A 25,958-nucleotide genomic window follows, 5' to 3' on the forward strand; every position below is an offset into this window, starting at 1 on the left:
TGAAAACATTCTTTTCACTAGCAACAACTACGCCGAGCTATCGAATCATAGTACAGAATAAGATAGACTATTTGAACTTTGAAACGAAGGTAGCGATTGGTTATTAGTCCAAACAGCGCCTACACTCGATCAATTTCCACCAATGAGCGTAAGGGTTATTTTATCGCAGTACCGTTATAAGATACAACAAAGGTATGTCAGCCATTTTAAGTGAATCTCGTCCTGCGTAAGCAGTAGTGTGCGTGTAATTTTCGCTAAGAATTTATCAAAATAATTTACCTCGTGATGATTCTATATTCGAAAATGCGTTAATAAGGTAAATTTTAATTGATATTATTTAATATCAAAAGGGACGGCTTCTACGAAAGGCGAAAAATAATTGTTTTCATTGTTATCAAAATTTGTTACACGGGCGTTGGGAAATCCAGATGCGTGGTAGTTTCTCTTATGTGACTAATATTTCTCTCGCGTTGTAGAACAGAATTGTGTTAATATCGAAATTCAAAATATGGACATATAGTGTGCGTAAATTGATTAGTTTATACAAATAATCAATAAATCATTAATGGAAATACATCAATTTCCAAGGAGTTCCAGATATTACATAAATAGAGATACTATTGTGCTAATTTCTGTTTCGAAGTTGATAGCACAGGCGTCGTCTTTTTAATGAAATAAATGATCTTAAGAAAATAGTTTTATTTTTGTTTTACATACCTGAAGGTAGTGAAAGTGAAATTTTCTTAAATTCATTATTGAACCTATTGCATCATGTATTTATATTTAAATATATTTGGATTGTTCATGCTGTTATAATAGTGGTTTATGTATTCATATTTATATTCTAATATATAAATCATTAAAGTTAAAATCAAGGTGTGTATATTTGACTACAAACTTATTTATGAATTGCATTTCATAAAGAACTTTGTCTGTGTTATACAAAAAATCTCATTTCAACTATTTTCACATTTTACACTAACATATATATGTAAAGTAAAAATTAAGAAGTCATAAATAATTAACAGTATTATATACATTCCATTACATTTTTTGTTGTGTTTCATTATACTATAGTGTGGTAACTGTGATTATTCGGACAAGGAATTGGTGCATTTATTTATTGGCAATTCATCAAGATGACATCGGCAAAGTCTAAAGAAATAGCTGATGAGTATATCTCATCGCTGTCTGATCTTACGATTAACAGCAAGCCGCTTATCAATATGCTTACTATGCTGGCAGAGGATAACGTTGAACATGCATCTGCTATCGTCCAAGCTGTCGAAAATCATCTTCAAAAGGTTACTTATATTTTGTAGTTACTTTAAGAAAAACATATTATTTTAAAATTCAATACTTATGTCAAACATTCTTGTAATGTGAACATTATTTTCTATTTTATATTTTTGGGTATAACATATCACTGTATATCCATTTGTTGTAATTCATGCTTATTGTAATGTCATGAATAATTAAGATAATTAAATTAATCATTTAAGATTATTTTTTGTTTCTATATAATAATACAATGTTCAATTTAAAAATTTTATACAAATTATCTCCATATCTTAGATTTTTTGTATAAAATTTGATATTGCTTCTTTTTAAATTGAATGATAATATAATTATATGAATCTACTTAATTATTAAACCAGTTCCATGTTGTAAAGCTTTATATCTTTCGCATAACAACTAATTATTTTAGCAGGCTAAACTACAATTTTTCTTACCGTCCATTTTGTGTTTACGACAAATGGATATATAGTGTTTTGCAAATATTATAATTGCTTTTATTAATTTTTCTATATAAATATCGTAATACATTAGTATTCATATGCATATGTAGTACAACAGATAAAGATAAAAGATTTTTATAATTTACAATATTTATACAATATTGTATTTGTACTATTAATATATGTATGCATTTTAGAATCGTTAAAAAAATTGCAAGATCATAGTTTGTTTCATTACGTAGACATAAATACAGTATATTTTTTTCTGTGATAATTTTTTTGGAAATTATGATAAAGTATTTCAAAAGCGTCTATTATGAAAGCGAATAAAGTTTTGTAATTTCACAAATAACTACATTATTATTGCAATTAGGTTATATAAAATGTTAGATTACAATGAAAAGAAAACAATTTGGATTCTATCTTATAAATGCGACAATGTTATGTATACAAGATATATGAGTTAATATTTATCTATATAAATAAAAGCATACTAATTAAGAAATTAAATTATATAAAGTCAGGTACTGTGATAAAATTAAAGAATATGTTTTTGTGATATTGAGTATTATGAATATACAATACTAGCATGGAAATAAAATATTGTTTTATATTATTGACCTCTATGATGCTATCATTTCATTGTGAATATTTTATGTCTCGTCTCTTTTTATAAAGAAAATCTTAATTATAATTGCAGATCATTTACAAAATTCGATACATAATAAAAAAAAGGGTGATTATTTTTAGTACACATTAATATGAATACCATATTCAGGATTTTAAATTTGAGCCACAGTGAAGATTATATATCCCAAATATACATCTACACTTTTATGTTTAATAAGCGAATAAAATCTATATTTAATTAGCATTATAATCATTGAGTATTGTCAATGAAATTACAAATTCTCTATCTTTGTTATACTTCCTTAACATTGATCAGCTTTATAAGATGCTTAACACTTTGACTGCCATGCTGAAATTTATTATTCAAGATTTCTATGAAAATTAATCTTTCATTTTCGATGTTCCAATAAAAATTTGTAATTGTTCAATGGTGTACTCTTTATTTCAAAGTATATTCTAATTAATAGTAATGTTCAAACTGCATTAACTGTATATTTTCATTCAACTTTTACAATTGTAAGTAGTTCAAACGCTCCGATCACCAATGACCATCATGGCATCACAGGAGAAACCGTAACCGGTCATATATGACCAATGTAGCAGTCAAAGTGTTAATGGGTTTATTTATTTTATACTCTATTTAATATCAAAACTTATGAAATGATTTCAATATACACAATAGAAGCATGGTATGTTATTTTTTTAATAGGTGAGGAGCGATATCAAGTTACCTGTACTTTACCTCATTGATTCTATCGTGAAGAATGTAAATGGAACTTATCTAAATCTCTTCACTCAAAATATTGTGAATACATTTTGCGGAGTTTTTGAAAAGGTAATGTTTTGTATTTTATTTAATTTATTTTATCTTTAATAGTAAAATTAGTAATGTATGTATACTGTGATTTGAATTCTGTCATTTTTTTAATTTAGAAAAACACATCTTTTACATGTTTATATATAGAGAGAGATTACTTTTTACTTAACTAATACAAAAAGTTAAAATGTACTTTCTCGTTTATAAACATCTACATTCAATTTCATAAAAGTTTCTTAGATGTTGCAAATTTTATGCTACTATAAGATAATGGTTTCATCAATATGGCATTGAACTCACAGTGTTATATGAAAGGTTTAACATGAACTCTTGCACTAAGGTGTAACATTCTTTTATTGCAGAATGACATTATGAATTTCATCATTTTAGTTAACATTATTTTATTTTACTTTGTAGTATTATATATAATATATAATAAATAAATAAAACCCATTTGAATTATAGAAATGAAAAGCTTGTATTTGCTAATAATTTTCTAATGGTTTAGGTGGATGAAAATACTAGAGCTAGTATGTGGAAATTACGACAGACATGGAATGATGTATTTCCTGCAAAGAAGTTGTTTTCATTAGATGTACGAGTACAAAGTATTGATCCTGCTTGGCCAATCACTGCCTCACCTACAAGTATATCTTCAGGTTCCATCCATGTTAATCCTCGTTTTTTGACTATGGTAAATTTATTAAATATATAAAATTATATTATATATACACAATTTTCATTCTTTGTTCAAATTATTCATTATTTAAAATCATTAAATATTTTTAGCCTCAACAAACGGCAACATCAATTGTTCAACCAATTGTATCTCCAGTTAAATTACCACCAGGCGACCCAGTAACTCCTACAGAAGCTGTTATGCGAGAACAATTACTAAAGAAGCAAAAAGAATTATTAGAATTACAAAAGAAAAAAATAGAACTGGAATTGCTTCAGGCCAAAGCTAGTTTGGAACAACAACAGAGGCAACTTGATAAACAAGCTGGAAGTTTGAAAACAGAGATAGTATGTTGAATAAAAATAAAACTTTATGTTTTTCTTAATCTCTATTGAAATAAATAATGTATATTAATCTATTTAATTTTTATAGATTGTGCCATCAACGACTGTTAGCTCAACTACAGAAAGTACTACTCAAGCAAAGCCTACAACATCTGTTGTATCAAATCCAACACCAAAACAGGTTACAAAACAGGTAATTTTAATTTGAAATATATATTAAGATAATAGCTAATTATTTAACTTGTTTCTCTTTTGTTTCATACAAATGTAATCTAATTTTTATATAATTTGTAGTTTCCAGCTGCAGCTGCATCACTGTTGAAAAATGCAGGCACAAATAATGGTCCACGAATTGCACCAGCAAGTAGTATAGCAATAGCGTCTGCTAGGCCAATGTCACGCGATCCTCGATTGAAGACTGCATCCGTTCAGGAGGTGACAACCGCGGATCCGCGACAACGACAGAGTACGACCGGCCAAAAGGAGATCCGGGGTGGTGAAGGCCAAACTCAGTTAGCGCCAAATATAAACACTGTACTTTCAGACCAATTAAAACAGCAATTACTTTCGAAACAGGCTGTGACTAGCACTATCAACAAGCCTCCGACAAATCTTGCCGGCTCCGATACACAAACGATAAACGCTAGTAATAATAATGCTAATACGAACCTCAACAATAATAATAAAAGTTTCAGTGGTAACGCAAATAAAGATGCTATCTCGCATCGAACAAGTCAAAAGAAAGACCCTCGATCGTCTAGTAATAGTAGCAATAACCTAAACAGTAATTGCTCCAAAAGTGCCCAAAATTTATCAGTAAATAGCAGTTCTTCGAATTTGTCAGCAAGTAATAGAGGAGGTGGAGGAAGTGACATTAAAATAAAAGACGCGAAGAGTTTAAGTTCTCGAAGCTCTTCGTCGTCTACGATTGATAAATCTTCCACTTCCTCTAAATCTTCATACAGAAAATTAGGTAACAAATCGCGTTCTAAACAACCTCAATCGTCCCCGAGTAAGGTGCCGAAAATCGACAGGGATTCCAGTCCAATTAGGTCTAAATCACGTGAAAAAGACAGTGGAGATAGTTCACCATCTTCGCGTACCTCTCCTCAGTCCTCTTTCCAAACTTCGAAAAATCGCAAGAAGATAAAATCGAGAAAGCGCAGTCCAAGTTCCCCATATAGAATACCCCGGCGTAATGACACAAAATCCAATTCAAGCTTAAGCAGTTCAGGTGGTGTTACTGAGGAGGAACAATCTGGTTCATTAATAGTATCTCCTCCTCATCCACCTGCATTTAAAGAAATCAGACCAAACGCTAGACAAAGAAATTATGTACGTCGAAATAAGGATGATAGTCTTAGTCCAGAACGTTCACCTGTTAATTCTGGGAACGTTCAAGTTACCGCAGAACCAACACTGGAGTCATCCAGTAAAGATGAAGACCTCAGAGCTACGTTGCCCCTTCCTGGTACTAATACAACCGTTGCTGAAAAGAGTGAGTCTACATACTGTGATCAATTTTTTCTATCGCTAATTATAATTTTCAAACGTTTGTATTTCTCACACTCGACACACCTCTCATCTAAATTATACCTAGTGTAACTTAAATTAATTTTTAATACCAAAGTATAATTATAATGCATATTAAAGATATCTGTGAATTTATTGATAATATAAATTAATATATATTTTATTTTACAAGACAAGCGTTTTTAATGTGAAGCTTGAGATTTCTACTAATCACAATTTTCAACATTATCACCTATAGTAATTGTATGCTATAAAATTGACAGAAATAACCAGAAACCTTAGGATTACGTTGCTACACTTTACGTTAACGCCAATTAGTTTATTTTCAATTTTTTACAGAAGAAGATCTAGATCTTCGTGTCTTGCCACCAGTTAATACGACTAAAAGACAGAGTAATGAACATTTGGAACCAACAGTAATTAAAAAATCAAAAGCTGAAAAGTTTGATGCGTAAGTATTGTTAAAATAAATGATCAAGACTGTGATTTAGAACAATTTTTAATTTTTACTTTATTATGAAAAATAGATTGTTTGGAAACGAAGATGTTGATTTAAGAACATTGACACATCCTAAGGCTGGTCGACCACCAACACCACCACCACCAGTGATTTCTGGAGAAGACGGCAAAGATAGTTGGGCTAAATTAAAAACTCCTTCAAAGAATGAAAGAGAAAAACAAGTGAATAATAATGATGACAAACGGGATAGAGATCGTAATAGAGATAGACTGGGTCGCCTTAGACTTTACAATAAATTACCAGATGACCCCAAAGACAGACGAAGAACATTAACTAACGAGGATCAGGATACTCGACCTGGTCGAAGAGGACGTGAGAACGATAAACCTGAAAGAAATGAGGATCGCAATATTGAAATAATAATGAAACAAGCTGCAGAGCAACTTAATCAGGGATTAATTACAAAAACGCAATACAATACGTTAATTCAAGAGGTCTTACATATGAGTGAAGATCGGAAATTGAGAGCAGCTCAACGTAAAGAAAAAGAGGCAGGTTCCATAGTATGGGAAAAAGGAGTGACATTGGATATTAATACAATTGATCGTGCAGCTGCTTTTAGTCCAACGAAAGAAAAAGAAGTAATAAGAAATAAAGATCATCCTATTCCTAGAAATCCAAATGGTCCACGATGGCAAAGCCAGCCATGGCAACAGCCAGGTCCATGGGCTCATCCACCAGGTCCACCTTATGGTGGTCCTCAGGCGCACTTTAATGCAGATTTTAGACCTGTAGGACCTTGGCAAAATCCAAGACACTTTGGCCCAATGAGGCCAGACTATCAGTATCACGGTTATAGCCACAATATGGGTCCCAATCCTCGATTAGGACCTGGTATGATGGGTCCGATAGGCCCTAATGGTCCTATCATGTCTAATATTTTACCAAATGGACCAATTGGTCCAATGGGTGGTATGGCAAATCCTTCTTTGTCATTATCTGGTATGAATGGGCCTGGAATGATGATGAATAATGGACCAATTCCAAGTCTAATGTCAAATCCAAATATACCACCTATAAGTACTGGAAGAAATGTTTCACCAAATACTACAACAACAAAATACGATCTTGAAGATGGAGATCAAAATTATAATAATGCACTGCCGAAAAGTCAAGGTCCACATAGTCGTGAATTACCTCCACCAGACTCGCAATTATTGGATGAAATTGCACGAGATACTATGAAATCTATAAATATTGATAATATCCCAAGAGAAATCAGATACTATGGTCAAACTGGTGTAGTTTTCATGAATTGGGATGACCCGAGAGAAATTGGATTCCAGGATGGTGTAAGACGAATTTTAATAGATGATAAGGATACTATTACCTGTGCATTTAATGATCAATATAAAGAGTTCATGTATGATGGCGAAGTTCACAGGTAATTATCTAGAAAATAAATTTATATTGTTAACCTTATATTTAAATATTATTATGATCATATAATATAATAATCTATTTTTCCAGAATAAAATTAGGTGCTCCGACAAGAGAACTGTATGTCGATGATCGTTGGTACGAATGTTATTTTGGTGGAATGGCAGTAACTGTAGAGCTTGGTGGTAAAAAAGTAAATGTAAAACTAGAAGGTCCTCCGCCACAAGTAAAGATCGGTACAGTTAAAAGAACAGATTTAGTAGTAGCTAAAATTAATCTCATAATCAATGCTAGAAATATGGTTCCTGTCTTTTTGGATGCAAAACCACAAATGTAAGTAATTTCGAAGTAATAACAAATGAGACATATCCAACAATTATACATATGTATGTATGTGTGTGTGTGTTAATGTGTTATATTCACTTATAATATAATTTTTATAGATTTGAAATTGAAGGCAAGCCTCATACATTAGAATTCATAGACGCCTTACAGACGGTACTTTTAAATGGTCGTCCATTTAAAGTTGAATTTGGAGGATTACCTAAGCCCATTGTTGTAAGAGATAAAAAACATTTCATAAGATTTTCTGTTTTACCACGAGGTTTTCGTGCTGGATACGTTAAGATAGCAGGAATGAGAGGTGAAGAACCTATCGAAGCACCATCAACCCCACCTTTGTTAAATCAAAAATCTAAAGTTGATACTACACCTGCTCCTACTCAACCTCCATCTTTAGAACAAGAATCTACGTCTCAAGATGGTTCTGATCTCAGATCTACACCTAAACCAGGTAAGTATTATTTTAATTTATTTATTTCAATCTATTATCTGTTTAGTTTCTTCAACGGAAAGCTATCTTTGTAAAACGAATCGTAAGTACTTCTATTATTTCATTCCCACTGTAGTAATAAATCGATCGATTACAGATTTACAATTGGACATTCTATCATCTGTGCTACCATCTGCAATGGCACCATCATCTGGCTTGTCTTATCAAGCAGAGCCAATCGAAAATCCACCTACGTCAACTCCAGCTTTATCATTGCCATTAAATATGAACGAATTATTCCAACGTTTAGTTGAGACTGGTATTGTACCAAATATTACAGAGAAAAAGAAAACTGAAGAAGAAGAGAAAAAGGATCCAGAAATAATTCCAGTTTCATTTGATAAGCCAGAGACGCTTAAAGTGTATGTCTTAATATTATCTACATATCAGTTATTTTTATTTTTATTTTTATTTTAAGAAGCATAAACAAATATTTTTTTTTATATATACATTTACAGAAAACAACCAGCCATAGCTGCTGCTTTGTATAGTGGAATGCAGTGCAGTTCGTGTGGTGCAAGGTTTGCACCTGAATTAGCAACACGATATAGTCATCATTTAGATTGGCATTTTAGACAAAACAGGCGTGAAAGAGATACTGCAAGGAAAGCACATTCACGACCTTGGTATTATGATGTTAGCGATTGGATACAATTTGAAGAGATCGAGGATCTTGAAGATAGAGGTATATATTCATATTGTATATATTTTGATTTAATTAATATGTGGCTTTGGCATTAATTGAATGAATCTTATTCTTATCTTATTTTCAGCTCAAAGTTGGTTTGAAACGGAAAAACAAACAGCTGAAACAGAAGGTATTGCTACCGAAGATACCCCGCAAGAAACGCAACAACCAAGTGTTCCTACTGGCTCCGATGAAGATTCTAGATGTCAAGTTTGTCATGATGCTTTTGAACAATTTTATAATGAAGAAAAGGAAGAATGGCATTTAAGGCCAGCAATTAGTTACGAAGGCAAAAACTTCCATCCACTATGTCTTGAAGATTTTAAGGTATGCTTCTTTTATTCTATTTCATTATTTTATATATTATAATTTTCAGTTTCACGTGTCTGAAGACGATGATTATATTGATGTAATTTTATTAATAAATTTTCTGTTTGTTGCATTCGTACGAAAATAGGAAAAAAGTCTTGTGGTATGTGCTTCTTAATTAATATTCATATGTTGCACTTCCTCAAGTGTTTAAACATTCGTAGAACTAGAATGAACAGTCTATAAGCCTGACCTTGTCATAGTACAAAGCATCTTTTCTTTCTATTACGTTTCCCACTTCGTATTCACTTTGTGCATATGTGAAGTGCAAAACACTTTTATTTGACAAAAAATGCACTGCCGAAATTATAGATGAAAGTATAGAACAGTATATATCCAAAACTTTTTTATTTGATTGAATGAATAGTCTGTTTATGTTTCTTCGTAAGAATATAAAATTGTATTATTCAACGCGAACAGACTTTCTATTCAATCTAATATATTCCTTTAATAAACATGAGTTCTAAATTCTTTACTTTCGTCTATCTTACCATTATATTTTATAATTGATTTAAATTATTACAATCTAACTTTTAATCTTGAATTAAACTTGCAAATATGTATATAGGATGGTATTAAAGGGTCTGATATTTTACCATCCTGTATATTTAATTTTTAACAGCAATAACAAAATATTATCTTTTAATTATTATATATGTCAGCGTTACATAATATAATTCAATTAAATCGTGGAAACCTTATGTTTTATCCGAAATAACTAAGCATTTTTGTGGGAAAGCATATAAAAAGAATATAATTACGTTTTGGAAAATAATAAATAACGCTAACATATATATGGTATATAGTATGTGGTATAAATCTAATGTATATAATAAATGCAGGTACTTTTTAGATCAAAGGTAAAGCACTACATTTCTTATTACAGGATATTTGTATCGTATATAAATTTTGTGATTTTTATTTGGACATACCTAACTAATGGGTAATACTTAATAATTCGTATAATCAACCATTTTTTCTTGTTTCATAACTGTAGAGAGCTCTGGAAAAAACTGCTTTGGCACTTGAGGAAACAATTGGAGAAATGGAAGATGAAAAGAAAAGTGGTATAGAAGAATCTATTGTAGAAGAAGATACACAAATTCAAGATTCAGAAGTAGAAAATGTTATTGTTGAACAATCGTCTATTGAACCAGAAGACACAGTGTTAACAGAAGAACAAAAAACTTCTGAATTGGAAAATGCTGATAGTTTCATAGGTTTAGAAAATTTGGAAACGGAACAAAATGAGAAAGTGGATGAGGAAATAATCGAAAGTACGGATAATGAAAACTTAAATACAGAAGAATCAGAACAAATAGATATAAATTTGCAAACGGATGAAGAAAAATCTCCAAGTGAAGTAACCGAAAATAATTTAATTGAAAATAATTTATTTGAAAATATTAAAATCAAAGAAGAACCATTAGATGAAATTGAAGAACAAGTAGAAGAACAATTTGATTTTACTAATGTAGAGATTAAAGAAGAACCTACAGAGCCTGAACCAGGTAAATATTTATTTTTAAATACATTTATATATGTCGGCGCTAATTTATTTAAAAAATAATTTAAATGTATATAAATTACATTTTTTTTATTGTATTTCTAAAAGATGATATATCCTATCTAGAAATATTATTTTTCTTAATGAAATTTGTGTTTGTTATTATGTTGTGTTATGTTTTATTAGATCCAGAAGAAAGCATAATCAGTGAGCCTGCAACAGTAGACACAACATATGCGGCTGTGAAAAGTTCTATCGACGGTAATGTGGAATTAGATTCTACTCCAGCGACATTACCAGCGGCCCCATCTCGTATAAAAATTAATATTACGAAACCCTTGAATACTGTCAAGGAACCTGAAGAACCAAAGGAAAAACAAATTGTTGAACCTCAAGTTGAAGAAAATACAGAGCCTTTAGTGCCTGCTTCTATTAAACCTTTTTTACTAGGTAGAAAACTGTCTACCTTACCTCCTGTAGAAAAGGGGCAAGAACTCTCTGGACTCTGTTCTATAATGTAAATAGTACTTGTAAAATATTTTACGTGAATTTGTGGAAGCCCTAGGGGTTTGTGTGAAGTATGCGTTTGCGAAGATGATTTATTCATAAAACCGTTTAATGTTAAGTTTCACGTATTATATATCACCGTTTGTGCGATTCATACGACATGGTGGTGTTAAATGTTTGTTGAAATATTTAGATATCATGCGTACAATGATAGCTACATCTTACAATGTTTATTTATGATTTTTCTTTCTTTTATACTTTTCAGCTTTAAAATTTCACGTCCAAATCTTATTACTACGTCTATTAAACACGATCATTTTTCATTTATTATTGTCGATTATAAAATGAAAAACATCACGTCGTAAGGGTTAAGAATACTTTGTAATGTATGAAAGTATGAATGTATATGTGAATATTCGCTGTTATATGTAGTATGAGAGGAAATGGTGTAGCATGTGTATGATGCAAGTGATGAAATGATTGAAATGAAGTAATAAGGTGATGTAGCATTCCTAATAGTATTGAGTGCAATCACAATTCGTGACATGTTAAGAAAAAAAATGAAAAATGTCACGGAGATTTACGATGGTCTGCACAAGACTTATTGAGAATTTCGTACTGTTTGTACTTTGTAAGCTATAGAAATTCTGCATAGGTTAATTTATAAAATTACTACTCGTTTAAGAGGTGCTTTGTGGAACTATACACAAAATCATTGCACCTAACAGGATTATTTATAAAGAATCGAATTTGCCCGAATCAATTGTTAAAAATGTACAAATTGTGTGATATGTGATTGTCTGTTGCATTGTACATACTTTCAACAAAGAAATGATCACTACGAGATTAGGTAAGATACAAAAATTAGTACTAGAGTCATTATTTTGTTGTATAAAAGAAGACTTGTTGATTATTCGGGTTTTGACTTCCTCTTTCGTTACTTATTATCCTATAGTAACCTCTATAATATCCTTTATGATAATAACAGTTGCAGCGTAATTAATTAGTGATTTGGATTTTTAGCCATATCTAGGAGTACTTGGAGAAATAAAAAAAAAAAATGCTAAAAAATTAGTCTAATTTAGTTGATGAAAATCTCGCTACTCAATAAAGAATTTTTTTTAAATAAAGATGACTTGTTACGTTTCATCTCGTATTCCATCTCAAACTTTCTACCATATAGAAAAAAATGCCTATTTTAGACTTGTTATGTAATCTTGCATATTATATAAAAGTTGAATACTATTAACAGGCATTATTAAAGAAGTCTCGAAAAATAAAGAGAAAAAAAAGGAATATGACAATGAATTATGAGTGAACCTAAAATAAATCGAGATTTTGTATGTAATGATTGATAATTAAAAAAAGATATGAAATTCTCATTTTTGTAATGCATCATTGAATGTTATCTGCTAATACAAATATTCGTTTGTATCTATCAAAACATTTTTACCATTTTCATTTTAATCCTGTATCTAAAATTATTTTCCATTTATATGGAAAAAAGTTTTAAGTTATGTGAGAAGTAAATCAACACAATCCTGTAAAATTTTATTCATAAACTGCAATTATGTGGCCATCTGGGAAAAGGAATTGTATCCTTAATATTTGTTATTCCCAAGACACACTGCAGAAATCTTTCAAAACCCATCCCAAAACCCCCAGTGGGTACATTGCCATATTTACGTATTTCTAAATACCACGATAGATTATGATTAGAAGGTAATTTTAACTTCAATTTTTCATAATCATCTTCACGAATGCTTCCTCCAACTAATTCTCCAACAATTGGTACTAAAAGATCCAGTCCTGCAACCTTTGAATGAAATTTATAAACCGGAAGACAAATAATATGTCCATTACATTTCTTAATAATTAAACATTACTTACTGTATTAGTTACACTATCTTACCTTAGAAGAATCATTTGAGCATTCTTTCATATAAAAAGGTTTACCCTCTTTTGGCCAATTTATGACAAAAATAGGAACATTATTATTATGTTTTACTAAAAAGAGTTCATGTTCTTTAGATAGCCCTTCTCCGTATTTGATAGGATGCTGTAATTGAACTACATGATCATTTAAAATATTTACTGCTTCGTCATAAGTCATATATCCAAATTTACAATTCAACCATTGTGGTTCAACTGCACCAATATAATGGAAATCAGAAGGATTTCGATCAAACATATCTTTAGTTACTGTTTTCATTAAAAGTTCAACTTCTTCCGTTATTTCTTCAATATTTGAAACGAAAGCTCTTTCAGCTTCTATCATATAAAATTCTGATAAATGCAATCTTGACTTCGAATTTTCAGCTCTAAATGTAGGTCCAAAAGTGTATACCTTTGAAAGAGTTCTGAAAATACCTTAACGTGTATAGATTCCTAAGAATTGTTGAAATAATAATACATCATTTATAGTTTCAATCACCTTGCGAGTACTTCTAACTGTAATTGTCCAGATACAGTTAAATATGCTTTAGAATTGAAATAGATTTCGTCTAATGACATACCATCTTTCTTCATACTTTCAAGAACTTCTTTGGAATCAGGTTTAACAGTAAAAATTTCACCCGCACCTTCACAATCATTAGAAGTTATTATAGGTGTGTGAATATGTATGAAATTTCTATTTCTAAAATAATTATTAATAGATGCGGTAGCTACATCACGCAATCGTAGTAAACTACTGAATTCTTGCGTTCTAGGTCTAAAGTGTAAATATTGTCTCAAGAATTCTGCATCATAAGGTTTTTTTGGTGTTAATGGATATCCTTGGCTAACATCACATGTACCAATAACGTATGCTTCATTAACTTGTAGTTCCAATCTACCATTAGGTGCTAAAGCCAATACACCTTCCACGTCAATACTACTTCCATAAGTTAAATTATTTGGCTTAGAAGATTTAGGTATAACAACCTGGAGCATTTCATTGGTTGATCCATCATAAACATCACAGAAAATGTTATTCTTCATTTTCCTCAGTGCATACACCCATCCCTGAATAAAAAATGCTACATTTCTTGTCTATTAAGAATATCTTTTTAAAAGTAATATAAACTAAAAAACATATAAAATATAATATGAAGAAAAATTATTTAAATGTAGAGTGATCGATGAATCAAAAGTTCTTAATTAATAATAAATTTCATTATAAAAGACAATAATTAAGGACATATAGCAATGGGAAGCTAACCTGTACTTTTGTACTCTTTCCAACGGGTTTCTCCAAAATTAAATCTGAAATTCTTGAAAAATTACGCGCATCGTGTTTAAGAAGATATTTTTGTATAAACAATAATCGTGTTAGATTTCTAAAAAACATATTAAAAGAAAAATATCTCCTGAATTAGAATCACAATAAAAATCAAATTTCTTTCATTTACACATATGCAAGTACAAAATGGAGTCTTGTTCAATTTAGTAACGATATCTGAACAGTAGATACCAGATGGAGCTGTAAAAAATACAATTGTGGAATTTTCCATTAGTAATAAGATGTGACTAGGTAATTTTAAAAGTTTATTTATAACAATGATGTAATAAGGATACAAAAGAAGCATAATAAACAAATAACAAGAAAGTATAATTATTATATGAATAAAGCATACATTTTATTAATCATTAACTGGTTCTTAACTGAACCCCAACAGGTAGGAAGTGGTGGGGGAGGAAACGAAAGGGATCAAGCGAAACTAGCCGACTATAAACGAATAAATCCGAACAAAAGAAGCAATTTCAAGCACGTTCGGTATATGAAGGTAACTTCATTCGAATAATATTCTCGGTGCAGTTCGTTGTGAATCAATAACGTCGCGTGGTGTTATTTTATTTTTTTCGACAAATACGCGAAAATTAGCATTTCCGCGTTGTCGTAGTGCCTAAAGCATATTATTAATACAAGAGTATATCTTAATCTTTGATTTTGTTTTGAAAACAATTTAATAAAAAATGGCGGTTACAAGTGACGCGCTACATAGTACGAGGATGGCGTCTTACGTATCGTCTAGCGTTTATCACGGTTATGTCCCTATCTTGTCAAAAGAAAATATGTTGAATCGTAAAAACGAGTGCAATAGTAACACCAGTGTACCTAGTACCACGAGTAACCATAATGGTTCAGCTATGGAAACGGATGAGGGATATGACTATTCTGCGGCGTCATGCCGTCTGAATAACGATTACGTGATTCCAGAGGCGTCGTCGAGGAGGCTGCACGAGGTTGACAATAAACAACAATCCTACTGTTTATTTACAACGGATCAACAACAGACGGTCCATGGCGCCGACGCGATGCGAAGTAGGAACCGGAAACGGTTCTATAACAATAGCGGTTCAACGATAGAAATTAAAAGATTCTGCCCAGGTAGGAAAGATACATATTGTTGGGAATCTCAAGCAACGAGTACGTTTCATAATTTAATAACTGCGTAACTGCTTGCACGTTAAGTAATATGAGAAGGAACATGCATATATTGTTATATTCATCCGTTTAATCAAATCTAGCAATGCTCGTTCCAATTTTTATTCGTATGTATTTCAAACGATTCTTGTTAGAGGTCTCTGTTAAATTCTATTTTGCCTAAGCGCGGGAAATAATTTAAACAGTAGAAATTTGTTAGAAAATATTAATATTTATTATTCAATATAATTAAAATATTTGACAATTTTACTCATTATATGACGTTCAAATTTGTATAATATACATTTTTTCACATTTTTCGTTATTTGCAATTAAAGTTACCTATGTACATATGTGTACATAAATAAATGGGTGTCAAATACTATGCAGAATCAAATTTTGAACGTCTATGATTTATAAATGATTTTGGAGAAGAAAATATCAAATTAGCTTTTGTTTATGGGCTACTGTATTTACATCTGACTACAGATATTTGCAGTTGACCCCAACATTGAATTTATTTTAAAACCTGTTGCATCCTGTCTTCTACTTTACAGTGGGTAAATGGTATGTGGTGGAAAAAATAGATGCAAAATTTTTTCATAACCTTGTGAAACTATTAATATGTTTGGTCTTTTTGTACCGGTAAGGATACAATCTACTGATGCAATGGATGGCATAGGAGATTACTAATAAAATGAGTTGATAAGTTAGTGGGTTTCGTTTCAGAGGCAGCTGCGTTTGCTATGGTACAGGGAGTGCGAAGGACTATGGATTGACCACGATGCATTCTGAGTCAACATCATTATGCTTAAATTCCACCAACGATAAAACCTTGGATCATTCCTCGGTTATAACTGAAAGCTGCTGCGGGGCAGCAGGTAATCATAGTTTAATATATAATCCAGATTATAGACAATTATCATCAAGCAATGGTACTGAGTCTAGTGATAGCAGTGTGGAACTTGGGGAATTATTGTTCGAGACTCATGGATGCTCTATATATCATCATTACAGACAACAACAATTTGCAAAACATGATATTGAAACAGAATTTTAATTAGGTTCTTTATCATAAACTTTTTTCCATATCTTTCACATTACATTTGTACTGAAGACCATATTTCTTTGTTACATACTTATACCCCTCCCCAATGTGTCACTGCTCTGTTTGTGTGCAATAAAATAAAAATTTACTTTTTGATACATAAAAGTTTATTTTCTCTTTGTTAAATATATCCTGCAATATGCATTTTTTAATGCATATTAAACATGAAGTATTAAATATAAAGACAACTTTTATTGCTTAAATGTTATTAAAAAAAACAGACTTCATTAATCAGACTGATCTGCAATTGCGTCAATATGTGTATGTAATTCACCTTCCATGCATTTTTATCTTCATATGATAAATGAAATACATACACAGTATTTGATCTAATGTATATATAAGCTTTTATATATTATGCAGTTTTTGAAAATTCGTAAAACTTTGCAATAGTATAATGAAATATAATGAAATAAATACTTATTATACAGTTAATGATTAATAACATCGACGATGTCGTTTAGCAGTTAATTTGCCTCTGCCGTGTTCATCTTTTGTAGTTGTTTCATCTTCATCACTTTCTGCTAAGGCTGCTTCTAAAGTTTCTATAGCTGCTCCTAATGATAATGCTACATCATCTTGGATTTGTTCATTTTCTTCATTGTGATGTATCTAAGAGAAATATTTAAAATCAAATACTTCACATTAAAATATTTTTCTATTAATGCAATAACATACTTGTTGATTGCCAGAAGATTCAGATCTTGATTGATCAGCTTCTGCTAAGTCTTCATTGCAACCTGGTTTAAGAGCAGATGCTGAACCAGTAGCATTGTCGTTGTCAAGGCAACTCGATGTCTAAAGAAGTATAAATCAAATTATTGTTAATACAGAACATTTTAAACTCTTATGTTTTGCATGAAATAAATGCAAACATTTTTAAATATGTTTTGATAACTACTTACAGGCATTTCTAAGCGATCTAATAATGGAACTTGTGCTGTAGGAGATGACGAAGGGCCAGCATGAGTTGATACAACTAATCCATTTAATGAACATTGATTTTCCATATTAAAGCCGAGTATAGCACCCACATCCGAATCTTCGTCACTTGAACGACAACTGTCACTCCCTGTTTGATCAGCTGCTTCATTCTGTTTATATATGTTAATTACATTAATTTTGTATCAACTTTGACTAATTTGACTCTTTCCTGTCGTAACAGTTGCAGAAATAGGTATTCAATTTCATTTTGAATTATTACTTGGTTCTGAATCTTTAGTTCCGGAAATATCCCAGATTTCGATAAAAAAAAGTTAATTTTAAGTAAAATAAAAATTTCATATATTAAAATATAGATATTTTACAATATGTGTAATTAAATTATGGAAATATAAAAATATATTCATACCTGAGCATTCTGTTGTGGTTGTGTATCTTGCAAAAAACGAAGACTTATCAATAAAAGAGGAAGTCTTTTGTCGTCGCTTATAGCTGTAATCTCTTTTAAAATCGTTACTAAATTGTCTGGTCTTTTTTTATTAGCTATAACAAGTGACCTAATGACTTCTCTCATTTCAGGACTGTTTAGAATAAATATCAAAATTTTATTAATTTATCAACATTTATAGTTCTTCATTAATTAACTGTAGTTTACCTTAGATTATGTAAAAAATATTCATCGTTAGTCGCATGTGGTAATCTAAATGAACTATGTGCTTCTTCTCCGGAATTGTCGACTTGTGATACTTCATTTGTTATTATATTACTTCTCATAGTAGTATTTTCTCTTTCTTGTTGCTGTAAATTAGATTGTTGTTGAAGGTTTAATGAATATTGTGTTTCTGCTATCGTTAATGATGGTAAAGGTAAATTATCTGCTCCCTGTTCACGATTTCGTTTATCCTTCCTACAAAAATTTTTAAAAATTATAAATTAATTCAAACGAGCATTATATATGTATATTATTATTACAATATATTAATATACCCAAGAGAAGGATGAACTACACCACTTGCAGTATTTGCAGAAGTAGTAGAATTTGAAATGGGTGCTGTAGTAGAATCAGTTATTGTCTTCGCACTTCCAGAAAGTAAGTTTTGTCTTGAGTAACTGAAAAAGTTGAAAATTAAAAATGAGTATAATTATTTCTTTTTTCCCAAAGACGACATGTTTATAATTAAAACAATTCAGTAATTATGATAGATTTAGTTTTCATCAAAATTATAACACGCTTTGTATTAGTTTGATGGCCACTACCACAAAAATGTATTATGATTATAATTTTAATTACATGCACAGTATTAATGGTTAAAATTACATCCTATTTAATGAAAAATCCGTTGGCAATTTAATTACATACCCTTTGGTTACCTACCAACGTATTTTCTTTAACTAGAACACCACAGTGCTATGTAACTAAAGTAACAAATACTTGGTGCAAATAATTCCAACAATAAATAAAAGGGAGAGTAATAAGTAAAGAGTATTGATCGTGAAATTTATTATTCTATATGATAATACATTAGATATAAAGAAACACAAAAGACTATAATGCGCAACTTTGTCAGTGAAGTACTAATTTAATGATGTTGATCAATTTCTGTTAGAAATAACATTTACTTTGATGAATATTTTTTACAATGATTCAAATTTATTTAAAATTTTATTCAAACGTTAATGAAGTCTTAGTCATTTGTTATACCATATATATATAATCTCAATAAATATAGTTCTTTAGAAATTTGAATAACTTTTTTTCTTTTATACTGTTATAACGTATATTTTTTCTCTGTTTATGCTAAATTTATATATATAAGGCTTTGATTACCTTCGAAAGTTATCCCAGTAGTTGTTTGCTCTATTTCCCGGTGGTACTTGATTGTTCAATTGTTGTTGTTGATGCTGTTGAGAATTAGTACCTACTACTGAGTGAGAAAGTGCAGGAGAAGTATTAGGTAATGAAACAAGATTTGGTAAAGAAGAACTTGGAGGTAATGCTGCATCTAATGTATCAGCAAGGTGATGCACACTGCGGCTTAGATTAGAATATTCTTCCTGATTTTCAGAATTATTGCTTCTTTGTACTCCTTGCGATTGTCTTAATTGTAATTGTAGCTGAGTAATTGCTGTACGCATTGATTGTAATTCCCGTTGTTGTACCCACAAAAGTTGACAGCACTGTTGTATAGTTGTACCCATTACTTGCAGTTGTTGTACTTGAAGTTGTTGTACTTGAGAATTTAACACTAAATTATGATAGTGCTCTGCAGAACCTATATTAAAATCCAGTATGCAATGAAATATTTATTAATAAATATTTCATTCGATAAAAATCTCTACTAAAATCTTTCTGTTGTATTACCATGCTGCGACTGATTCATAGGTAATGGTGGATATCCCCAATAGTTTCCAGAAAATCCATTTTCCATCGTTGTTGTTTGAGGACCAATATCCATTAAATTTTCTAACATTTCATCTATACTTTGTTCATTAGATCCACCTGTATGTATGAACATTAAATGAAATCAAAGCTAATATTAGATTTCTAAGATATTCCATACTTGCCTGCAGCAGCAGTAGCAGCAGTAGCAGCAGCAGCAGTTGGAGGCCATACGTTTGTAGGTGTACTTCTATGACTAATACGTGAACTAGAACTTCTGTGACTATTTAGATCTGAACCGCTGACATTGCGATTGATGCTTGATACTTGACCTTGATCCTATATTTCGATATACACAATTATATTAATTAAAAAGAGTTGTTATGAACAACGTTAAAATAAAATGCAATATGCATATTATTCCAATTAACCTTTTGACTATACTACAGGAAATATTATTATCAAGTTTTGCTTTTGAGTGCTCAGCAATCAAAAAATTAATAAATATAACAATATAAAAAATATACAACTTACTTTTTTAACAAAATCTTCTATCTGGCGTCTTTTGGTTTGAACTGGTTGATTATCACCAAGATTATTGCTTTGCTTCTTTTCAGTATTAACACCTACTAGTGAAGGAGGTGGTGTGGATCCAGGAAAAATAGATACTGGTGGAGAATGAACAGTAGAAACTATTAATGGTTGTTTTAAACGCTGTAACTCTGCTCGAGTTGCTTGCAATAACGCAGATTGCTCTTTCAGTTCTCTTGTAACAGCCTAGTATAGATAATTAATAAAAGATAATTTTATATTAAATATAATATTTTTTCAATGAACCACTTATTGCGTTCATACCTGAACTTCTTCAACTGTTGGTCTATGTCTAGAATTTCTGGATTTTTCGCGAGTTACATCGTCATTATCAATATGATTTTCCGACGTATTACTTGCACTACATAAACTAGCACCTTCTTCCAGAGATTCATTTTCTTCTCTCCCTTCACCATTAACATCCAAATCAGGTTCAGGTTCTGAAGTAGAATCTAAACATTCTCTGACTCTGGTAGCTTCTTCCATTAAAGCTTTTAAGTGCTTGAGTTGTGCTTTCATTACTTCTAATTCTGCTGCTTTATCTCTACTAGCATTTCTAGAGCCATCAGAGCTCTAAATGTAAAAAATCGACTATAATAGGATGAAATTATTTTCTAATTAAAATACAATTACATACTAAAGTATACTAACACAACTTGCTCTGTCCGACATTTCCACAACTTGCAACTCAGCTAATAGATGATCCATATGTTTCTTCTTAGTTTGTAATTGAGTAAGTTTGCCTCTCAATACAGCTGTCTCTGATTGTAATTCTTCAACATTTGATGGCAATGGCACGGGCATACGATTATTGCCTTCCCATGTAGAAGTTCCAGCAGCTTGATTTTCTTGTTGCAATAAAGCTTGTTGGGCTTGTCGAGCTTCATTTAATCTTTCCCTAACACGTAATTGCATTCCAACTAAATTCGCATGATATTCCTGCAATTGTACAAGCTTCCTTTGAGATTCTTCCATTTTTCTACGTAATATTATTTCTCTACTAGTTTCAGTATTTTCTTCTCCATCCTCTTTTCCACTATCGCCATTCTGTGATAAAATAATACAAAAATATTATTAATAATAGTCATATAGAAATTTGAGAGTGTGTTGCTGCATGATCATCATGAAAACGAGCACTTCCATTTTAATGTCTTATATAAAAAAATATTTATGAAGCATTCGTAAATAAGTTGGTCCAATAAAGTGTTCCAGATCACCTAATAGCCCAACTTTTTTTACAAATCCTACAATCTAGAAGTAAGTTCCGAGATGTAGGATATAATTGCCATGCTTATAGAAATCGCACAGCAAGAAAAAATAAATTAATAACGTGAATTTAATAACATGATAATTAAACGGAAGATTTACAGTGAAAGGAGAAAAATACCACGAATCGTCGACACAAAAGCGATACGAAGAGTGATTTGGGCAACAAGCAAACAATTTTACAAGAAGCTCAACATCCTCGAACATTTTAAAAATGTTCAAGGAGAAACGCATACGTCTTGGTCTCTTAGTTATACAGATATTCTATTTATAATCTAAAAATATAGAAATTAAGATTGATATTTATAGAATTATATATGTAAAATATTTAATAAATTGTAAAACAAGAAAATTAAACTTATAATACTATAAGTTTTCGGTTGTGTGCATGTGAGATCTGGACTGAAATATTTCATTTAAATGACTGTCTGATGTAGAAATTGCAGTGTACATATTTTACAGAAAGAATATGAAATAGAATCTGTATCTCGAAAAGATATTCTTTAAAATTCTTTAAATTGCTTTTGCTTTTGGTATTATTACCAACAATAAATAAGAAGAGCATGCCACTGATGTTAGTTATTTAAAATCATGTTAAAGTTATGTGGCAGTAACCTGATTTGTAATCCCATGATCGTGATATGTTTCCAAAAGTTTCGCCAATTTTGTTTCACTGTCACGAAGTCCCTCCACCATTCTGCTTAATTTTTCATTCTGCTTTTGAGCTCGCTATAGTAGATTTATAGTAGACAATGAACATGGAGAAATGTTTGAATAAAAAAGAAAAAATGTAGCATGCTTTTAATAATTAAAAGTATTCTATACTTACTGGATCGCTAGATTGACTAAGAGAATCCATCATTGTTGAAGTAACACCGATATAGTCACGAATTTGATTCAAACGACTTTCCACTTGATTTCTATCAGGCTAAAAAGATATTTCATTTTTTAGTAACAAATTTATACGCTTTTATTATAATTAAATGAAATTATTAATACCATTTTATCAACATTGGATGGTTTGGTTCCTTGTAAACACGGAGGTGACTGTGTTTGAGAATCTGCTGGTAGCACCATTTTTGACCAAGGTGTACAATCCTCAGTTGAATAATTGCAATGTCTTCTACCACTATGTGATACTATATAAAGAATATTATAATATAATATTAACGACATAAATCGATTAGAATAATTATTTTCTACAAACTTCTAGATACCTACCAAACTCGGTAATTTCTTGATAAGATGTAGAAGGAAGCGATGAAACTGATCTAGTGTTGCTATTTTTTGTCGTTCTAAGGGGTCCTCTTTCACTCACAAGTTGCCAATCAAGCTGGAACTAATAAATGTGAGTTTAGTTTCAGTTTAAAATATTTAAATCTAATTAAAATTATTACAATTTATACAGAGTCTAGAACAGCTCAGCATAGACGACTCAACCACGCTAAAGTAACAGCTTTCCACATATTGTATTCTTAGAACAAGTATCACCCCACTACTCAACAGTATATTAATAGACTACATCCTAAATAGTAAAGTATGGCTGGCATTAAATAAGCAGGAACATAGTTTTCTATTGGTTGCATTCCAAAATTAGGAAAAACAGCTTCTGTTACATTATTTTATTGATTCTTATGCGACCAATATTTGGTATATATTATAATTATGTAAAGTTGTGCATAATTTTTGTTGAATTTTTTTATTATGCATGTAACGAAATTATAATATCATATAACTGCAAAATTGATTAAATGAATGCACAATAGATAGTATATAGATCAGTACCAAATTGTTAGAATGCTGTGGTTCATGACTGTGATAAGCAGTACGATTAGCCATTTGTTGATTAGCTGCGGATCGTTCTCTGTTTCTGTCGCTTCTTCTGTTACTTTTTGGAAGAGTGCCTGTGTTACGGGGGCCATCGTTTACGCCTGACGACATATCTTTGTGTGGTTTGTTCTTGTACAATGGGTCATATACTATAAAAAAAATAATTTTTATTGAAGTATCTTACATCAGCAATTGGCCATATCAATGAAACTTACATTGTATTATGTTATTGACTGCGACCACAATGGAAATGTCCACATACACCAAAGAGTTAAACAAATTTACAACTGTTGAAAGGAATGGTCTGTGCGACAGATTGACTACTTGGAAAATATGTAAACTGCATCCAAGAATGTCTTACGTCAAAGTTGTTGGCAGGCTAATAAAAAGAATTGATTACTATAAATAAAGTTAGGCCATTGACGCATTCGTTGCAATGATTAGTACATTAGCTGCAACTTTAAAATACTGATCTAACTGCAATCCATTTTGCGGCCATTTTTAAATACAGGTTGACATTTTGTTTATTTGCTGCAATGTACCTGCCGGTTAAAAGAGTACAATCTTACACCTCAAACATTAAATTCTTTCATTTAACTATGTACAAAAAATATTAACAAATATATTTAATTTTACGTTTTGTTTGTTAAATTTGTAGTTTTTAACAATCGTTAGGACACTTTTGCATACACATACATATACACAAAGTAGAAAAATATTATTATTTTTCGGAATTATTATTTATCATTAATATATATAAAAATAATAAGTAATTATTCGGAAAAATAATTACTATTCCGACGAAAAATTGTTGGTTGCTACACCAACGATCAAACTGTCTAAAAAAATAATTTCATTTTTTTAGACAGTTAAGTGATGCCATCTAGACGGCATTATTGGTACTATTATGCAATCTGAAGTGCGATGCATTTGGGCATCAAGATGGCATCGTTTCGCGCCATATAACCAAGTTGTTTTTAATAATAAATAGATTTAGTGAAAGTGTGTACATAATAAATACGAAGAAAGTTTTTATTTAGTCAAGTATATAACAAAGTTTCTAAACGAATTTAAAAACTACAAATATGGATGCAGCAACGTGTGGTACGTAATCAATTTGTATAAAAAAAAAAAGAAAAGAATTTATTGAAGGTTCGTATAAATTTTCGCGCATATTTATAAATGTTAAAAATAAAAAGAATACAAGAAGTTAAAGAAGTTAAAGACGTTAAGAAATTAAAACAAAAAAAGAGAAAAAAAAAATTTGCGTCGGTAATGTTTTTACACAGGAAAGTCTTCTAGGAGTGTTGTTACCCCCACTATGCCCCTACTCCTCGAGCACCGGTCTTACCTGTCGGATGCGCGCGACTTGCGATTGGAGAGGGGGAAGACGTGTTCGGGGCAAGAGAGACAGTTTAGCGCGGTGATCCGGACCGTTCGTAAGTACACGCGTATTGTGAATCTGTGTGAGGTTTAACTTGCTTGCTCGGTCGCTTGCATGCGTGCATCAGTGTGCGTGCGCGGGTATTTTTTCGTACTCTTTTATTTTACATTTTTTAATCCCTTATTACCTGTGTGAAATGCTGACGAGCTGGCAAAATGCCTACGATAATATAATCACCACCGAACTCATAACACCATATTGGTGAGTCTTATATCTCTTTGTTTATATCAATAATTTTGATATACTTATCTTTCTTCTTTCGCGAGAGAGAAATAAGGATAGATAGATAAAGAGAGAGAAAGAGTGAGAGAGAGTGAGTGAGGGAGGGTGGTAGAGAGAGGGCGGGGAGAGAAAGAGATAGAAGATTTGAGGTTAGGTCGAACGTTTCGTTATATAAAAATTGTTTATTAAAAATTTTAATTGTAAAAAAAAAAAAATAAGTGT

At 31.0% G+C, this 25,958-nt stretch overlaps 4 protein-coding genes across 10 annotated transcripts; 2 read left to right on the plus strand and 2 right to left on the minus strand.

Annotated features, from left to right (window-relative positions):
- The first annotated feature begins 188 nt into the window (after nucleotides 1-188).
- LOC122517493 lies at nucleotides 189-12,458 on the plus strand. Of its 3 annotated transcripts, none has more exons than XM_043635896.1 (17): nucleotides 189-316; nucleotides 1,078-1,304; nucleotides 3,079-3,204; nucleotides 3,695-3,880; nucleotides 3,976-4,212; nucleotides 4,298-4,402; nucleotides 4,504-5,707; nucleotides 6,082-6,193; nucleotides 6,270-7,646; nucleotides 7,733-7,975; nucleotides 8,086-8,435; nucleotides 8,572-8,836; nucleotides 8,933-9,159; nucleotides 9,248-9,489; nucleotides 9,620-9,634; nucleotides 10,529-11,042; nucleotides 11,225-12,458. In XM_043635896.1, the coding sequence occupies exons 2-17, from the start codon at nucleotides 1,140-1,142 to the stop codon at nucleotides 11,557-11,559; spliced, it is 5,703 nt and encodes a 1,900-aa protein (XP_043491831.1). In that variant the 5' UTR covers nucleotides 189-316; nucleotides 1,078-1,139; the 3' UTR covers nucleotides 11,560-12,458. The 3 variants fall into 3 exon arrangements, with proteins under 3 accessions (XP_043491831.1, XP_043491833.1, XP_043491832.1); XM_043635897.1 differs by lacking the exon at nucleotides 189-316 and adding an exon at nucleotides 323-876; XM_043635898.1 differs by lacking the exon at nucleotides 9,620-9,634.
- Nucleotides 12,459-12,916: 458 nt separating this feature from the next.
- Nucleotides 12,917-14,984, minus strand: LOC122517498 (probable asparagine--tRNA ligase, mitochondrial). 2 transcript variants are annotated; one of them, XM_043635914.1, is made up of 4 exons: nucleotides 14,748-14,984; nucleotides 13,980-14,551; nucleotides 13,458-13,905; nucleotides 12,917-13,361 (listed from the first exon to the last, which is right to left on the minus strand). In XM_043635914.1, the coding sequence occupies exons 1-4, from the start codon at nucleotides 14,874-14,876 to the stop codon at nucleotides 13,101-13,103; spliced, it is 1,410 nt and encodes a 469-aa protein (XP_043491849.1). In that variant the 5' UTR covers nucleotides 14,877-14,984; the 3' UTR covers nucleotides 12,917-13,100. The 2 variants fall into 2 exon arrangements, with proteins under 2 accessions (XP_043491849.1, XP_043491850.1); XM_043635915.1 differs by having other exon boundaries at nucleotides 13,980-14,565; nucleotides 14,748-14,838.
- A 334-nt stretch (nucleotides 14,985-15,318) lies between these two features.
- LOC122517499 lies at nucleotides 15,319-17,166 on the plus strand. 2 transcript variants are annotated; one of them, XM_043635916.1, is made up of 3 exons: nucleotides 15,319-15,917; nucleotides 16,511-16,598; nucleotides 16,683-17,166. In XM_043635916.1, the coding sequence occupies exons 1-3, from the start codon at nucleotides 15,503-15,505 to the stop codon at nucleotides 17,011-17,013; spliced, it is 834 nt and encodes a 277-aa protein (XP_043491851.1). In that variant the 5' UTR covers nucleotides 15,319-15,502; the 3' UTR covers nucleotides 17,014-17,166. The 2 variants fall into 2 exon arrangements, with proteins under 2 accessions (XP_043491851.1, XP_043491852.1); XM_043635917.1 differs by lacking the exon at nucleotides 16,511-16,598 and having other exon boundaries at nucleotides 16,685-17,166.
- LOC122517496 (homeobox protein prospero) lies at nucleotides 16,992-24,746 on the minus strand. 3 transcript variants are annotated; one of them, XM_043635911.1, is made up of 20 exons: nucleotides 24,707-24,746; nucleotides 24,518-24,612; nucleotides 24,286-24,449; nucleotides 24,026-24,219; nucleotides 23,462-23,579; nucleotides 23,240-23,379; nucleotides 23,070-23,168; nucleotides 22,856-22,969; nucleotides 21,626-22,021; nucleotides 21,239-21,547; nucleotides 20,918-21,160; nucleotides 20,569-20,722; nucleotides 20,366-20,503; nucleotides 19,832-20,276; nucleotides 18,991-19,113; nucleotides 18,659-18,910; nucleotides 18,413-18,584; nucleotides 17,967-18,155; nucleotides 17,740-17,859; nucleotides 16,992-17,673 (listed from the first exon to the last, which is right to left on the minus strand). In XM_043635911.1, the coding sequence occupies exons 4-20, from the start codon at nucleotides 24,179-24,181 to the stop codon at nucleotides 17,500-17,502; spliced, it is 3,342 nt and encodes a 1,113-aa protein (XP_043491846.1). In that variant the 5' UTR covers nucleotides 24,182-24,219; nucleotides 24,286-24,449; nucleotides 24,518-24,612; nucleotides 24,707-24,746; the 3' UTR covers nucleotides 16,992-17,499. The 3 variants fall into 3 exon arrangements, with proteins under 3 accessions (XP_043491846.1, XP_043491847.1, XP_043491848.1); XM_043635912.1 differs by lacking the exon at nucleotides 22,856-22,969; XM_043635913.1 differs by lacking the exons at nucleotides 24,026-24,219; nucleotides 24,286-24,449; nucleotides 24,518-24,612; nucleotides 24,707-24,746 and adding an exon at nucleotides 23,638-23,892.
- Nucleotides 24,747-25,958: the final 1,212 nt, after the last annotated feature.

This window comes from Polistes fuscatus, unplaced genomic scaffold (genome assembly GCF_010416935.1).
Source record: "Polistes fuscatus isolate 324 unplaced genomic scaffold, CU_Pfus_HIC Scaffold20, whole genome shotgun sequence".
NCBI lineage: Eukaryota > Metazoa > Arthropoda > Insecta > Hymenoptera > Vespidae > Polistes > Polistes fuscatus.